This window comes from Terrapene carolina, unplaced genomic scaffold (genome assembly GCF_002925995.2).
Source record: "Terrapene carolina triunguis isolate 2854851 unplaced genomic scaffold, T_m_triunguis-2.0 Scaffold425, whole genome shotgun sequence".
Lineage (NCBI taxonomy): Eukaryota > Metazoa > Chordata > Testudines > Emydidae > Terrapene > Terrapene triunguis.
The window spans coordinates 238,960-256,508 of NW_020664776.1; the positions used below are offsets into that span (position 1 = coordinate 238,960).

Here is a 17,549-nt window from a genome sequence, read left to right on the forward strand (position 1 = left end):
TTCTTGCACACCTCTTGCTCCCAGTTCCTCACACACACTTCCTCTCCCCTGGCTCCCCCTGGCTTGACTGGAGTGAGCCCTTTTATAGCATCAGAGGGGCCTTAATTAGAGTCAAGTGCTTAACTGCCTCACCTGACTCTTAGCAGGTTAATTAGAGTCAGGTGTTCTCATTAGCCTAGAGCAGCACCTGCTATGGTCAGTCAGGGAACAGACACCTGCTTCTCCAGTGGCCAGTAGTACATCTCCCTTTTACTACTCTGCTGTAGTCCACTGACTCCCTTGACGCCTTTGAGGAGCAGTGGGCGCTGTCCGGGGTTCTCTGCTCAGTGTCCCCGTCAGGTTCCCTTCGTTTAGCCCTTTGACCACACTCCTATCCCTGTTGTTTCATTAGTTGTCCCCCAGAATTACTTGGTTATATAGGTCCTGTGGATCCTCCCCTTAGGCTGGGGGGAGGTCCTTTGGCAGTGGGCGGGCACTTCCTGGCTACCAATAAGACTACACTGCTGTAGTCCCATCTCGCTCCTCAGCACGGACTACAAAGTCGCAGCGAAGGCCATCTTGCTGCGGCTAGGTTCCGTGCTGGCAGACGTGGTCCACCCAGACCAGACCTACACTGTCCCAGGCCGCACCATCTTCGGTAACCTGTATCTGGTCCGGGACCTTTTGGAGCTTGGGTGTAAGGATGGTCTGTCGTTCGCCCTCCTGTCCTTGGATCAGGAGAAGGCGTTTGACAGGGTGGACCACGGGTACCTCCTGAGCACTCTGCAAGCATTTGGCTTCAGACCCCAGTTTATGGGTTTTCTCCAGGTGCTGTACATTTCCGCAGAGTGTCTGGTCAGGGTCAACTGGACCCTGACCGAGCCGGTCAGCTTCGGGCGAGGAGTACGGCAGGGGTGTCCCCTCTCGGGTCAGCTGTACACTCTGGCGATCGAGTCCTTCCTCTGTCTCCTCCGCCTGAGGCTGACGGGGTTGGTGCTGCAAGAGCCGGAGCTGCGGCTGGTCCTGTCGGCGTACGCTGACGATGTGCTCCTTGTGGTCCAGGACCCAGGTGACTTGGCGCGGGTGGAGGTTTGCCAGGCCATCTACTCGACAGCCTCCTCCGCCCGGGTCAACTGGGTCAAGAGCTATGGCCTGGTGGTCGGGGACGGGTGTCAGGTGAGCTCCCTCCCACCCGCGCTTCAGGCCATCCAGTGGAGCGCGGGTCTGCTGCTCTATCTCGGCATTTACCTTTCTGCCATGCATCTGTCTCCGCCAGAGAACTGGCAAGGCTTAGAGGGCAGGGTGATGGAGCAGCTCCGGAAATGGACAGGACTACTCCAGTGCCTCTCCCTCCGAGGGAGGGCACTGGTGCGCAATCAATCCTGGAGGAGGGAGGGCAGGGCCTGAAGTGCCTACACACTCAGGTCCATGTCTTCCGCCTCCAGGCCCTGCAGAGGCTCCTGTATGGTGCAGGTAGTCCGGCATGGAGAGTACTGGCACACGCCTTCCTGCACCGCTTCCGAGGGCTCCGATATGACCGGAAGCTCCTTTATCTCCATCTGAGAGGTCTTCCGTGAGACCTCTCCGGGCTGCCGGTCTTCTACCAAGACCTCCTCTGAACCTGGAAGCTGTTTTCAACGACCAGGTCCGTGGCGGCCACCGTGGGGGCTGATCTCCTCGCGGAGCCCCTGCTACACAACCCCCAGCTTCGTGTGCAGGTGGCGGAGTCCCCCGTGGTGCGCCAGAGGTTGGTTTTGGCAGAAGTCACCAGAGTCGGAGACCTCCTGGACTACGACCGGGGAGACTGGCTGGATCCCCTGACACTCCTTCAGCGCATGGGGCTCTCCAGACCTCGCACTCCCCGGTGCGTACTTCAGGAAGTGAAGGCTGCTTTACCACCCACTGCTCAGGCCTACCTCGACCGGGTTCTGCGAGAGGGCATGCCCCACCCACCCTCCACCCCAGGCCCTCCGGACCTTTTCATCGGGCCCCTACCCCGTGGACCCAACTGCCCCCCCCCGCCCTTTCACCGTGAGCTGGCTGCACAATTTACAGCTGGTTCGGTTCCAGACCACACCAAAGAAACATCTATACACACTTGTGCTCCATACCCTTCACTTCCTCACCCTCGTGTCCCGCCTCCTGCCACCTCTAGAGGGTGAGGAACCCTGGTGGGCCAGCCTGTACTCCACCCTGGTTCCGAGGCCCATCAAGGATATCAGTTGGCGGCTCCTTCACGGGGCCGTGAGCACGCGCGTGTACTTGGTGCAGTTTACCCCTATCCCGGACACCTGCCCCTTCTGCAGTGTGAGGGAGAACCTGGCGCACATATCTCTAGAGTGCGCCAGGTTGCAGCCCCTATTCCGGCTCCTCTTAGATATATTATTATATTTTTGGTTGCACTTTTCCCCTCACCTGTTCATTTACGCACTCCCCATCCGAGGCCCCACAAAGCCACGGGACCTCCTGGTCAAACTCCTCTTAGCCCTGGCTAAAATGGCCATCTATAAAACCAGGGAGAGGAGGTTGGCCAACAGGGTCTCCTGTGACTGTGGGGCCTATTTCCGCTCCTCCGTCCGCTCACGTTTCCGGGCAGAGTTCCTCTGGGCAGTGTCCACTGTCTCCCTTGATGCCTTCGAGGAGCAGTGGGCGCTGTCCGGGGTTCTCTGCTTGGTGTCCCCATCAGGTTCCCTTTGTTTAGCCCTTTGACCACACTCCTATCCCTGTTATTTCATTAGTTGTTCCCCAGAATTACTTGGTTATCCAGGTCCTGTGGATCCTCCCCTTAGGCTGGGGGGAGGTCCTTTGGCAGTGGGCGGGCTCTGCCCGCCCACTTCCTGGCTACCAATAAGACTACTCTGCTGTAGAGGGAAGGAGGGAGAGGACTGCTGCTGCTGTTCCTGCTGGGCACTGGGCCCTCGCTGTTGCTGCTCCAGCTGCTCCCCTGACTGAGCTAGACACCACCACTCTCTCCTTTCTCTGTTACCTGCTTGCTGGCTGGCTAGTAGACCCCCCCCCCACCCTCAGTTGTTGCTGTCACTCCAACTACAGCCCCTTGGGGGGGGGCTGCTGGCCTGCTCCCCAGAGGAGGGGAGTGAGGGACCCCAGCTCCAGCCTTTGTTGCTGAGGACACCACCACCACGACCATTTGAGCAGGGTCCCTCCTGCCTGGCCACCAGACCGCCACCTGGAGCTGCTGTGTTTGCTGCTGGGGAGCTGCTGGAGCCCTGAGGAGGAGAAGAAGAGGACCACCTGCTGCTGGGGGAACGCACAGAGGCTTTGAAGACGACCGTGGAGAGGGCGTTTCTGGACTGAATAATTTTTGAACTGTGCTCTTGTGGGGGGGGTCTGGACTGTGTTTGTGGGGACACCGAGGGTGTGGCATGGAGCCTGCCCCCGGTCCATCCATGTCCCCCTTTGCCCCCACCCCCCCCACCACTACCCCCTCCACCACCTCCACTGGCTGTTTACCATCTGTCTCGAGCGCCTACCTTTGGGACTGAGCTGCTCGCCTGGCTTGCCATGCCCGTTTCCACCATTTGGGCCTGCAGCAGCAGCTAGCCAAACATTGACTTTAAGTGCAAGCGCTCGTGGGCGCACCCCCCCCCTTAACCGACCCCCCCCCCCCTTGCCACCGGCCCCCCCACCTTTCCCCCTCGCTGCCTACCCCATTTGCCCCTGCAGTCTTTGCCCCTCCCCAGCCCCAGCTTCAGTTTGTTTGCCTGCCCCGCCTGTTTCCCTCTGCAGCCTTGATTGTCCTGCCCCAGCCCTGAAGCTAGCCCCTTGGTTCCTCTGCCCCACTCCCAGCCTAATTGTTTCCCTCCCCCTGCGGCCCCCCCTCACCCTGATTAGCCCCTCCCCTCGTGCACCCATGCCCCATCCCATGCGCTTGTGCCCCTCCCCTGTTTGAGTTTACCCCTGTTCACTGCACCCCTTTATGCTGTTATAACCCCCGATCCCCTAGTGCAGCTAGAGGAGCTGGAATTGCATCTTGAGTTGGTGACTGATACCCCCCCCGCCCGTTTAGCCCCCCCCCTTTGGTGCCCTCCTCCCCTGCCTGCAGCCTAGTGGGGAGGAGTGGTTGCCTCCCTTCCCTACCCCCTTCGCTGTTTGCCCCCCTCCCTGCTCTCATTATGGCGGGGACATGGTGGGTGAGACCTCTCACTCTGACCCTCCTCCACTTGCCCCCGTGTCCATTCCCCAAACCTCTACCTCAACCGCTGCTGCCGAACCACCTGCTACCGACCCCGCTGGGGCGCCGGCAGCGGTGAGTACTGGGGAGACCTCTGCTGCTGCCACGTCCCTCACTCCTTCCGATTCTGGGGGAGCCCCCCCAGCCGGCAGGAAAGGTCAGGGAAAGAAGAAGGGTAAGGGCCCCGCTAAAAAGACCGGGCCCTCCATGGCAGGGGCTGCCCCCACTGCCGCGGCCCTGCCACCGGTCGCAGCGTCCCTCTCTGCTGCTCCCTCCACCAGCTCTGCGGGTGCCCCTCCCCCGGCCCCCAGGGCATAAGCCCAAGTGGCGGCGGCCCCCCCACCCGCCGCTACATCATCTCCTCTGACCACCGCCTCCGCTACCATCTATAGCGGCTGGGGCCCCTTCCCCACCTTGACCAGGAAGCACGGCGTCCTTTGCCTCCTGGTGCCCGCCTCGCCCCACGTGGAGACCTACGTGCGGGCGTTAGCGAGGGTGGTGGGGCCCACGGCCATCATGGCGGCCTCCAAAATGTACGGAAAGGTCATCTTCTTCCTAGCATTCAAGGCCACCGCCTAGGAGGTGGTAGAGAAGGGCCTGGCGGTGGGGGGCATGTTCGTCCCCCTGGAACCGTTAGAAGACCTGGGTGTCCGGTTAGTCCTGACCTCCGTCCCTCCCTTCCTGCCCAATGCCGCCCTGCTGCCCACCCTTTCTACCCTGGGGCGACCAATCTCTGTCATCAGCCCTCTTCCATTGGGCTGCAAAGACCCCGCCATCCATCATGTCCTCTCGTTCCACCGGCAGGTGCAGCTTCAACTGCTGCCCGTGACGCATGACAGAGAGGCGCTCAAGGGGTCCTTCCTGGTCCCCTACCAGGGAGCCTGCTACCGGGTGCATTATTCCACAGGGGAGGCCCAGTGCTACCTCTGCCGGGTGATGGGACACGTCCGGAGGGACTACCCCTTAGCCCGGCATGGAGGAGCATCCAGGAGCCCTGAGCCCCGGCAGGGCGCTGGCCCCGTCATCGCCGGTGCCCTGAATGCCCGGCTCCCGGATCTGCCCCTCCTCCTTCCCAGTCCACCACTGCTCCCGCTAAGGCCCAAGGGGTTCCTCCCTCAGTGCGCCCAGATGAGCGGGAGAGCCCCGCCTCCACTGTCCGAAATCTGGCGGGGCCTGTGGAGGAGGGTGCGGTGGGGATACCACCGGGCATGGGAGAGGGCCTGCCCCAGGGAGAATCCTCCCTCCCTCATGTTGCCCCTCCATTGTCTCCCCGAGTCTCCGAGCCATCACTCTTGCTCCCCGACCCCTGTTAACCAGCCCCCAGATGATGCCATGGAGGGCTGGGCCCTAGTACAGGGGAAATGGGGCAAGCGGAAGGCTCGAGCTCCGCTCCTTCCCACTGATGTGGAAGCCCCCTGGAAGACCAGGAAGGGGGGCACCGATGCCGAGCCTTCCCCCTTGCCCCCGGGTGAAATTTTGTCCACCGGTGCCGGCTGGGGAAGACGTGGCAGCACAGGAGGGTAGTACCGTCCCTCCTCTGGAGTCCCTTCCCTCAGAGACCCCTGATGGACCCCTCCTGCCACCATGCCACCTAAGGCCCCAGCGAACCCCGAAGCGAGCGTCGCTTCGGTTGCCGGTGGGGAGAACCCCAGGGTGGTGGAAGGTGATCTCCCCTCCATTTATGAGGAGATCGAGGCCCTGGGTCTGACCCCAGTCACCCAGGGGGAGGAGGACCCTCTGCCTCAATCTGGCCTCAATCTAAGTGACCTAACCCTGGGTCCCCTTTCCCCATGCTCCCTTCCCCTAATTGCTGCTTCTGCTCCCGCCTCTGAGGGTCCCCATGGCTCTTCCATCTGCCTGGCCACAGGTGGCACCCCACTGATGGCCGCCAAGCCTACTGAGGCGATGGCCGGTGCCTCGCGGCCGGGACCCTATTCTCATGGGGTATCCCTCTTAGGTGTGGGGCAATCGGCCTCCTTCCCAGGCGGGGACCCCACTGAAGACTGTCCATCTCCTGATGCCGTGGCTGCCACACCAGCCATAAAGTCTGAGCCCCGCATCATTGAGGGTCCCCTTCCCAACCCCCAGATTCCTGAGCCGAACTGAGAGGGGCCACCTTCCAGTGGCCCAGCTACTGGGGCTCAGGATCTTGCTTCTGTCCTCCTCCCTGACTCTGCTCCTGACCCCTGCCCTGCCCCTACTCTTGACCTCTGCCCTGTCCCTGATGCCAGCCCCGTCCTTATCCCCTCCACCTCCCGTGATGCCATTGCCGCCCCTGGGGCCGACTCCTTCCACATCCTAGAGGATGACCCCCAGGGAGCAGCCTATGTATTTCCCTGTCCCGACCCAATAGGGGCTGCGATTTTCCCCTCCGCCACCCCATATTGAACCAGGGAGCGAGGCGGACCATGTGGCACTGGCCCATCAGGAGCCACGTCGGGGGTCTGCCCCCTGCCTGCCCGTCTCAGTGGGCCACGGGGCTTTGATGGGGCCCCACCAGGGTAAAGCCAAAGATCAGTAACCCCATCCCCCCATACGCTGCGAGAAGAGCTGCGGGAGTTCCTTGAAGACGTCCGTGGCTCCCGCAACAAGGCACAGCTCGCTCTCCAGTGATGGGGAGATTTTCATCAAATCCTCAGGGCCACGAGGGCCCTCATGGTGTAGGGTACAAGGACTGGGAAGCAGGCCACTGCGGCCTACCAGCGGGTCCGCCTCTTCCGTGACTCCTTACTCACCTACGGGGTAGATCATGGTTTGTTGGCCCGACGGAGTCCATGGGCGTCTCTGCCGGCGAGGATCCTCCTCATGCCCCCTGTCATCTTCGCTACATTGAACACCTGGGGCTGTAGGATGGGTCTCCGCAGGTGCCAGGTGCTCTCCTTCCTTCGAGGTGGGGGTACTCTGTGGTTTTCCTGCAGGAGACCCATACAGACCCGGCCGCTGAAGCTAGCTGACGGCTGGAGTCGGGGGACAAGGTCTATTTTAGCCACCTCACAGTTCGTACAGCTGGAGTGGTGACCCTGTTCTCCCCTGACCTATGGTCCGAAGTGCTGGGGGTCGCCGAGGCTGTGCCGGGTCACTTGCTGCACCTCCGGGTCCGCATGGAGGGGCTTGTGGTCAATCTCGTCAAAGTTTACACCCCGACATTGGGCCCAGAGCGGTTGCATTTCTTTCAGCAGGCGTCTGCCTTCCTTGGCTCCTTACGAGTGCCTGGTCCTGGGCGGGGACTTTAACACCACCCTCAAGAAGTGGGACCGCTCAGGGACCGAGCAGCACCCGGCCGCCGCGGACGTCCTCCGGGAGATCGTCGAACATCACTCCCTGGTGGATGTCTGGCGCGACCACCACCCGGACGACGTCTCGACGTTTACCTTCATCCAGGTGGAGGCCCATCGGTCGCACCACTCGGCTGGACCACATCTATTTGTCACATTTCCACCTTTCATGGGCCCACTCCTCCAGCATTTGGCCGGCCCCATTTTCAGATCACCATCTTGCCACTGTGACGGCCTCTCTCTGCGCGGAGAGGCCAGGGCCGGCCTATTGGCACTTTAATAACAGTTTGCTGGAGGATGCGGGCTTCGTGACATCCTTCCGGGAGTTCTGGCTGGCCTGGTGAGGGCAGAGGCGCGCCTTTCCCTCAGCGCGACGGTGGTGGGACCTGAGGAAGGTACGCACCCGGCTCTTCTGCCGCGACTACACCCGGGGCACCAGCCAACGGAGGGATGCAGCGATAGAGCAGTTGGAATGGGAGGTCTTAAAGCTGGAGAGGCGTCTGGCCGCCAGCCCCAAGGATCCATCCTTCTGCGGAGCGTGCCGGGAGAAGCAGGAGGAACTCCAGGCCCTCAAGGACCATCGGGCCCAGGGAGCCTTTGTTTGATCCCGCATCCGTCTCCTTTGGGAAATGGATTGCAGCTCCCGCTTCTTCTATGCCCTTGAGAAAAAGAGGGGGGGCCAAGAAGCACGTCACCTGCCTCTTGGCAGAGGACGGCACCCCCCTCATGGATCCGGCAGAGATGTGTGGGAGGGCCAGGGCCTTCTACGCAAATCTTTTTTCCCTGGATCCGACCAATCCTAACACTTGCAGAGTGCTCTGGGACGGACTCCCGACAGTCAGCCCGGGTGACGATGACCGGCTAGAGCTACCTCTCACTCTGGCTGAGTTCTCGGAAGCCCTCCGTCACATGCCCATCAATAAATCTGCGGGCATGGACGGGCTGACTGTGGAGTTCTACCACGTGTTATGGGACGTCCTCGGCCCAGACCTAGTCACTGTCTGGGCCGAGTCCTTGCGGAGCAGGGTCCTCCCTCTTTCGTGCAGGCGAGCCTGACCAGACCTACACCGTCCCGGGCCACACCGTATTTGATAACCTGTATCTGGTCTGGGACCTCCTGGAAGTAGGGTGTAGGGATGGTCTCTCGTTCGCCCTCCTGTCCCTGGATCAGGAGAAGGCGTTCAACAGGGTGGACACGGGTATCTCCTGAGCACTCTGCGAGCGTTTAGCTTTGGACCCCAGTTTGTGGGTTTTCTCCAGGTGCTGTACGCTTCCGCAGAGTGTCTGGTCAGGCTCAACTTCGGGTGAGGAGTATGGCAGGGGTGTCCCCTCTCGGGTCAGCTGTACGCTCTGGTGATCAAGCCCTTCCTCTGTCTCCTCCATCGGAGGTTGATGGGGTTGGTGCTTTGAGAGCCAGAGCTGCGGCTGGTCCTGTCGGCGTACGCCGATGATGTGCTTCTCGTAGTCTAGGACCCAGGGCCGTCCTAAGCCATAGGCAGCATAGGCAGCTGCATAGGGCACCAGTATGTCTGGGGCACCACTCTGCCGGGAGCCGGGAGGGACGGGAAGCAGTGGAGCATGTAAGAGCAGGGTTGGGTCCTAGAGAGAGCCAAATGCACTGCCTACAGCACAATCTGAGGGAGGGGATTGGCTGCTGGGGTCTCTGAGAAGGGATGGGAGAAGAAACTCACCTGTGAGTTGACTCTCTCCCCGGGTGTGAGGTGAGGCAGGTTGGGTGGTTCTGGCAGTATCCTTTGTTGCCCCCCCATAACATGCATTCTCCCCCCCGACGGAGCACCCCCCATTTCCCTCCCTCCCCACCCACCCCCACAGCACCCCTCTCTCCCCCCTCCCCTCTAGCAGGGCTTGGTTGGGTAAAGATGCTCGGGGGGCAGGCTGGCTGCGTGCCGAGGAAGTGAAACTGAAAGTGACTTACTTCCTCAGCAGCCAGCCCAAGCAACAGGGACTGGATTGGAATGTTCACACACAGCTGGCTGGGCTGGGGATAGGGTGACCAGGTAGCATTTGTGAAAAATCAGGACAGGGGGTTGGGCTAGGGTCACCAGATGTCCCACTTTTATAGGGACAGTCCCAATTTTGGGGTCTTTTTCTTATATATGCTCCTATTACCTCCCACCCCCGTCCTGATTTTTCACACTTACTGTCTGGTCACCCTAGATGGGGGGGGGGGGTAATTGGTGCCTATATAAGACAAAGCCCCAAATATCGGTACTGGCCCAATAAAATCAGGACATCTGGTCACCCTAGCTGGGGAGTGCATCTTTCCCCCGGGCTGGCAACGATCCATCTCATCCGGGGGGAGCTGCGCAGGGCAGGATGAGCTGCTATGCCCCGTCCCTGAGATCAGTTGCTGTGCTAACTTCACCATGGTCCGTGGGGCTGGCGGTGGTGCCCATTGGCGTGTGATCGGACCTGAGGGTTTGCTGCTGCTGTTGCCACTCTGCACCCCAAGAGGTGGATTTTGGGGTCCTGCAGCTTTCCACCTATCTCCTCCTCTACTGCAGCTGTTGGACCAGCAGGCTGGGGGTGAGCCAAGCATGAAAGCAGTACTGTGTTGCCATTTAGATTGTCATTTAACAACTTTGTTTGCCAAAAATGCTGAATCCTGAATCCAATTTTGATATTTTTTTAAAAAATAAATCAATATCTTAGCCAAAAACAGAAAATTAAGTTGTTGACAATTATTTGTGAAAAGTTTGGTTTGGGGCAGGTAGTGGGCCAGTTTTCATTAGAGAAACAAAAAATGATGACTGGCTTTCCTATAGCCCTGTTACAGCTAAATAGAGCCCTCCAACAACTGTAATATGCTCATCTCCTTACTAGTGTGTAGAGTGACCATATGTTGTACTAAGATACTCTTGCTTTTCCCCCCCAGTGAGTCAGTATAGCTTTTGCCAGCCCAAAGGTTGGGCAGCCAATGTCTTACGTTTTCATAATGTTTTGTCCAACTTTCATAAAGTAAATACATGGTTAATATGAGTTAAAAAGGCGAGGGACACTTCCTTGTGAAGAATCTGTGCAGCAGATCATTCTAGAACTGTGAAAATGTCAGTTTTTGATGGAACTTTAGAGGCAGTGATTTATCATGTATTTCTGGCATTGCCCAAAATGTGCTGCTATTGCTAACGTCTTTCCAAACAAGAATAAGGCACAACAGGACTTCTGTAACATTTCTGTGCTACCTTAATCTAGATGAGATGATTCTGTGCTGACTTCATTTTGGTCACTTTGTGCTTTACCTAGGAATAAAACTAGGGTTATATTTACCCACTGCTTGGAAACCCAGCTTATTAAACTGGATAATGCCATTGATCTATTCACAGTATAAGGCTGATATAGAGTTGTAACTAACATTAAGACTGATGCCCACTATACATTTAAAACTAAAAAGTGGCTTTGTAAAAATTACATGGATTTCCAACTCTACTGTGTCTCAGTCAGGGTGGAGTGCCTTTTGAGGTGTCTTCACACTACCTCAAGGTCACAGGCTCACGGCTATCCTATATTAGTTATTTTAAATAATATTTCTGATAATCTGACAATAATTTAAACAGTTATTTCTTTAAAAAACATCCTTATAAGTTATGTCGTATCAAAAACAACTTTCCGGGTCACAAAAAAGAAAACAGAAAGATGAAATAGGATTAGCTATCTGAGCACAGAAGCGTTCTATACTTAAGTTCGTACGTCATGAAAACAACAAAGTTGATCAAGATCATCAAATAACTGCCAAAGAAAATTTTTATGCAGACAAAGCTCAAGAAATGCAACAACACACGGAACAATCATTTGAAACAGATGCAGACACAAAACAAGAAATTACAACAGTTGAAACTGTACTAGCATGGGATATAGATGACATTGCGCATGGCCGCAATCTTTAAACAACGAATTACGTGCCATTATACTTGAGAAAGGCCCTGTGAGAATAAAAGGTCTTGAATATCCTAAAGACATTAGAGGTAGGAAATTCACAGAAAACAATTACTACAAAAGACTTTCTAACAGTGAAATTGTCAACGGACGGTGGCTTGTGTACTCTAAATGCAAGGATGCTGTATTTTGTTTCCCATGCAAGATTTTCAATAGTTGCAATTTTAAGTTAAAAGAACAGGAGTACTTGTGGCACCTTAGAGACTAACAAATTTATTTGAGCATAAGCTTTCATGGGCTACAGCCCACTTCTTCGGATGCATAGAATGGAACATATATTGAGGAGACATATATACACATACAGAGAGCATGAGAAGGTGGGAGTTGTCTTACCAACTCTGAGAGGCCAATTAAGTAAGAGAAAAAAACTTTTAAAGTGATAATCAAGATAGCGCAGTACAGACAGTTTGATAAGAAGTGTGAGAATACTTACATGGGGAGATAGAATTAATGGACACAAATCTGACATCAGGAATCATAACATTCAAAAACCAGCAGGAAAACACTTTAACCTGTCTGGTCACTCAATGACAGACCTGCGGGTGGCAATTTTGCAACAGAAAAGCTTCAAAAACAGACTCCATCGAGAAACTGCTGAGCTTGAATTGATATGCAAACTAGATACAATCAACTTAGGTTTGAATAGAGACTGGGAATGGCTGAGCCATTACAAACATTGAATCTAACAAGTACTCCTGTTCTTTTTGCGGATACAGACTAACACAGCTGCTACTCTGAAACCTGTCAATTTTAAGATAGCAACCATGGGTATTAATGATTGGAAAAACATTAGTCACACATTACCACAACATGAAAAGGCACAACACCACATTGAAAGTATGCACAAATGGTGTGAGCTGAGTGTAAGGTTAAACAATCAGACAACTCTTAATGCCCCTAATCAAAGATTGCTGGAGTTAGAGAAGCAGCACTGGCGTCGTGTTCTTGAATGTCTATTATCTATTGTTGAATATCTATAAACAAACAATCTTCCTTTTAAAGGAAGGGTTGAGAAATTATTCCAGCCCCAAAATGGCAATTTTTTGGGCCTTGTACAACTGCTGGGAAAATTTGACACAGTGATGAGTGAACATCTCCAAAGAGTAACTGAAAATGAAATACATGACCACTATTTGGGACCAAGAATTCAAAATGAACTGATCATGCTAATGAGTGATAAAGTGAAAGATACAATTGTTTCATTGGTTACTTTGGCAAAATATTTTGCCATAATTCTAGATTGCACTCCGGACAGAAGTCATCAAGAATAGATGTTGTTAGTAGTGAGATTTGTTGACATTAGTGATTCAGCATAGATTACAGTTAAGGACTCGTTTATCACATTTTTAGAAGTAGAGGACACTACAGGTTTTGGACGTCTTCAAGCTCTCCTTGATGAACTAAAATGAATGGGATTGTCTGTAATGAATATTAGAGGACAAGGCTATGATATGAGAGGATGCATTTCTGGCGTGCAAGTTAGATTGCTGGCAGAAAATCCACAAGCCTTTTTTGTTCCATGTGCATGCCACAGCCTTAATTTGATTTTGTGTGATATGGCCAAGTCCTCTGTAGAAGCTATTTCTTTTTTTGGTTTGCTGCAACACATTTGGTGCTCTTTTCAGCTTCCATTCAACGATGGCAAATATTCAAAGCACATGTCAATGATATTACTGTTAAGCCTCTATCTGAGACACGCTGGGAAAGCAGAGTAGAAAGTGCAAAAACATTGAGATATCAATCTGAGGAAGTTTATGAAGCACTGGTTACTATTTCGGAAGAAGCCAGAGAGCCAAAAGCTAAAAGTGAAGCACAGTCATTGGCCTCTGAAATATCCAGCTTCAAGTTTCTAACATCTGTCGTAATCTGGTATGACATTCTTTTTAAAATCTCAAGTGTAAGCAAAATAATGCAGAGTCCAATGATGCAGCTTGATTCAACACTTACCTTACTAAACAACACACGAGACTTTTTAGTGAAATACAGAGAAAATGGATTCAAAGAAGCACAGGTTACAGCAAGAGAGCTTGCACAGGCACTCGGTGTAGAACCAAAATTTCCATGTCCGAAAGTGACACGAGTTTCAAGGAAAAAACGGCAAGTGGAATATGAAGGAGCAGATGAGCCCACAGATGACCCAGAAAAGAAATTTGAGGTTGAATCTTTTAATGTTGTGATGGATAAAGCAATATCTGCCATTGATGAAAGGTTTAATACCTTACGAATACACCATGAACAGTTTGGATTTTTGTATGACATAACTAAATTCAATGAAATAGGAAAAAAAGAGCAGCAAATGGCAAAGTGCAAGAACCTTGAGAGCCTCCTGAAGCACGGTGATAGTTTTGATTTAAATGGACTTGAACTGTACGAAGAATTGAATAAATTAACATCGATGTTGCCACATGCAAAGTTGGTGATGGACATTTTACAGTTTATTCATACCAGGAAACTTGTTGACATATATCCTAATGTGTACATTGCCACTCGTATTCTACTGACAATTCCTGTAACCGTAGCATCAGGAGAATGGAGTTTCTCAAAACTAAAGGTCATTAAAAACTATCTCCGTTCTACAATGAGTCAGGAACGCTTGACTGGTCTTGTTATTCTTGCAATCGAACAAGACGTTACTTTGTCTGTGTCATACGATGACACGAGCTCCCTCCCACCCGTGCTTCAGGCCATCAGGTGGAGCGCGGATCTGCTGCTCTATCTCGGCATTTACCTTTCTGCCACGCATCCATCTCCACCAGAGAACTGGGATGGCTTAGAGGGCAGGGTGATGGAGCAGCTCCGGAAAATGGACAGGACTACTCCGGTGCCTCTCCCTCTGAGGGAGGGCACTAGTGTACAATCAACTAGTCCTGTCTATGCTCTGGTACCAGCTCAACACCCTGGTCTTGGCCCCGGGTTTCCTGGCCAACCTCTGAACGGCGATGGTGGAGTTCTTTTGGCCAGGAATGCACTGGGTCTCTGCAGGGGTCCTCCACCTTCCCCTGGAGGAGGGAGGGCAGGGCCTGAAGTGCCTAACACTCAGGTCCATGTCTTCCACCTCCAGGCCCTGCAGAGGCTCCTGTATGGTGCAGGTAGTCCGACGTGGAAAGTACTGGCTCAAGCCTTCCTGCACCGCTTCCAAGGGCTCCGATACGACCGGCAGCGCCCTTATCTCCATCCGAGGGGTCTTCTGCGAGACCTCTCCGGGTTGCCGGTCTTCTACCAAGACCTCCTCCGGACCTGGAAGCTGTTTTCAATGACCAGGTCCGTGGCGGCCGCCGTGGGGGCTGATCTCCTCTCGGAGCCCCTGCTACACAACCCCCAGCTTCATGTGCAGATGGCGGAATCCCCCGCGGTGCACCAGAGGTTGGTCTTGGCAGAAGTCACCAGAGTTGGAGACCTCCTGGACTACGACCGGGGAGACTGGCTGGATCCCCTGACGCTCGCTCAGCACATGGGGCTCTCCAGACCTCACACTCCCCGGCGCATACTTCAAGAGGTGAAGGCCGCTTTACCGCCCGCTGCTCGGGCCTACCTTGACCGGGTCCTGCGAGAGGGCACGCCCCACCCACCCTCCATCCCAGGCCCTCCGGACCTTTTCATTGGGCCCCTGCCCCGTGGACCCAACCGGCCCCTCCGCCCTTTCACCGTGAGTCGGCTGCATGATTTGGAGCCGGTTCGGTTACAGACTGCACCAAGGAAACATCTGTACATGCTTGTGCTCCACACCCTTCACTTCCTCACCCTCGCGTCCCACCCCGACACAAAGTGGCGAGACCTCCTGCCACCTCTCGAGGGTGAGAAGCCCCGGTGGGCCAGCCTGTACTCCACCCTGGTCCTGAGGCCCACCAGGGATATCAGTTGGTGGCTCCTTCATGAGGCCATGAGCACAGGCATGTACTTGGCATGGTTTACCCCTATCCTGGACACCTGCCCCTTCTGCGGCACGAGGGAAACCCTGGCGCATGTTTATCTAGAGTGCACCAGGTTGCAACCCCTATTCCGGCTCCTCTTAGATATATTATTATGTTTTTGGTTGCACTTTTCCCCTCACCTGTTCATCTATGCACTCCCCATCCGTGGCCCCACAAAGTCACGGGATCGTCTTGTCAACCTCCTCTTAGCCCTGGCCAAACTAGCCATCTACAAAACCAGGGAGAGGAGGTTGGCTGACAGGATTTCCTGTGACTGTGGGGCTTATTTCCGCTCCTCAGTCCGTTCACGCATCCGGGCAGAGTTCCTCTGGGCGGCATCTGCTAACTCCCTTGACACCTTCGAGGAGCAGTGGGTGGTGTCCGGGGTTCTCTGCTTGGTGTCCCCGTCAGGTTCCCTTTGTTTAGCCTTTTGACCACACTCCTATCCCTGTTATTTCATTAGTTGTCCCACAGAATTACTTGGTTATCCAGGTCCTGTGGATCCTTCCCTTAGGCTGGGGGGAGGTCCTGTAGTAGTGGGCAGGCTTTGCCCTCCCACTTCCTGGCTACCAATAAGACTACTCTGCTGTTCCCAACTGGCCTGGGTCTATCACAATATCTCTATTCTAACAGTGGGTTCTACCCCTTCCCCCATTCTGTGTCTCTGTCTTGTCTATTTAGATTGTAAATTCTTCAGGGCATGGACCATCTACTATTCTGGGTTTGTACTTTGCCTAGCAGAATGGGGACTCACTGTTAGTTGGTCCTTAGGCACTAAGGTAATGAATATGATTCATAATAATAATAACTCTCCTGCCACTTTGAGCCAAGGAAGCTGGCCTTGGGATGTTACTGCTTAAAAATGAGCTGGGGTTAAAACCATGCAATATTCTTTGTGACAAGTATCCCACAAATTCCACTGATTTCCCTTGTTTTCTTTGCCTGGAGCAGGATTTCCAGTTTCCAAACCTGATGTGATCTCACAGCTGGAACAAGGGGAAGAGCCGTGGATCCCGGATCTCCAGGGCTCTGAGAAAGAAGTGCTCCCGAGAGCTGCCTGCACAGGTGAGGAATTGGTTAAACCAACTCAACAACTGTTTGGGAATGCAGAAAACATTCGTGATGCCCTACAAAGTCTCTGTGAGCTCTCCAAGTTCAGGATAGTTCCCTGCAGAATGGAATCATTATGGCAGATGTCACTCACGGCTTCCCTCCTATTCTGACTGACAACTGGCAGCAGGTCACTCCCAGATCTCGTTTTCCCCTGAGTGTTCTGGTGAGATGCGGACCAAAACTGATCCCTTCCTCTCTCCCCTGGGGAAGGGTTTGGGGAAAATCAGCTCCTGATAGGTTTGATCTCTCCCACACATATTTTGGTTTGTTCATCCCTTTTTCCATTCCTCTCTCTGAGATTTCCTTTCTTTCTGGCACAGGGAGTGACCTATGTCTGGATTCTCTCTGTCTCCCATCAGGTGATGGGATGGTGAGTGAGAATGAGGAGGAGAAACCCCATCAGGAAGATGCTGAGCAAGTAGAACCACATGGAACGTTATCAGGAAGATCCAAAGGGAATGTTTCTGGGAGTTGTGCACTCCCAGAAAAAGCAAAAGGCTGTGAGACTCAGCAGATGTCAGAGGAAAACTTCAGTAGCCACTCAGACCTTATTGCACGTGACAGAATCAACTTGGAAGGGAGACCTTACACATGCCATGAGTGTGGGAAAAGCTTCATTTCGAGCTCTGCCCTTATCACACATTGGAGAATCCACACTGGAGAGAAGCCCTACACATGCGCTGAGTGTGGGAAAAGCTTTAGGCGGAGCTCACACCTTATCAGACATCAGAGAATCCACACAGGAGAGATGCCCTACACATGCTCTGAGTGCGGGAAAAGCTTCAGCAAATGCTCACACCTTATCACACATCGTAGAATTCACACAGAAGAGACGCTCTACACATGCTCTGAGTGCGGGAAAAGCTTTAAGCACAGCTCTACCCTGAGCAAACATAGGAGAATCCACACGGGTGAGAAATGTTATGGATGCTCTGAGTGCGGGAAAAGCTTTAGTCATAGTTCAAGCCTTATCACACATCAGAGAATCCACACAGGAGAGACGCCCTACACGTGCTCTGAGTGCGGGAAAAGCTTTAAGCACAGCTCTACCCTAAGCAAACATAGGAGAATCCATACGGGTGAGAAACCTTATGGATGCTCTGAGTGCAGGAAAAGCTTTAGGGA

The 17,549-nt window shown here is 54.0% G+C and overlaps 1 protein-coding gene across 1 annotated transcript in view; it reads left to right on the plus strand.

The window, feature by feature from the left end:
* The window catches only part of LOC112125089 (zinc finger protein 135-like), a 23,393-nt gene that overhangs the window by 2,275 nt on the left and 3,569 nt on the right, over positions 1-17,549 (plus strand). The window contains exons 2-3 of the mRNA XM_029913045.1: positions 16,263-16,376; positions 16,745-17,549. The exon at positions 16,745-17,549 is cut by the window's right edge and continues 3,569 nt beyond it. Coding sequence (XP_029768905.1) covers positions 16,263-16,376; positions 16,745-17,549 — 919 coding nt within the window. The remainder of the gene's footprint in view (positions 1-16,262; positions 16,377-16,744) is intronic.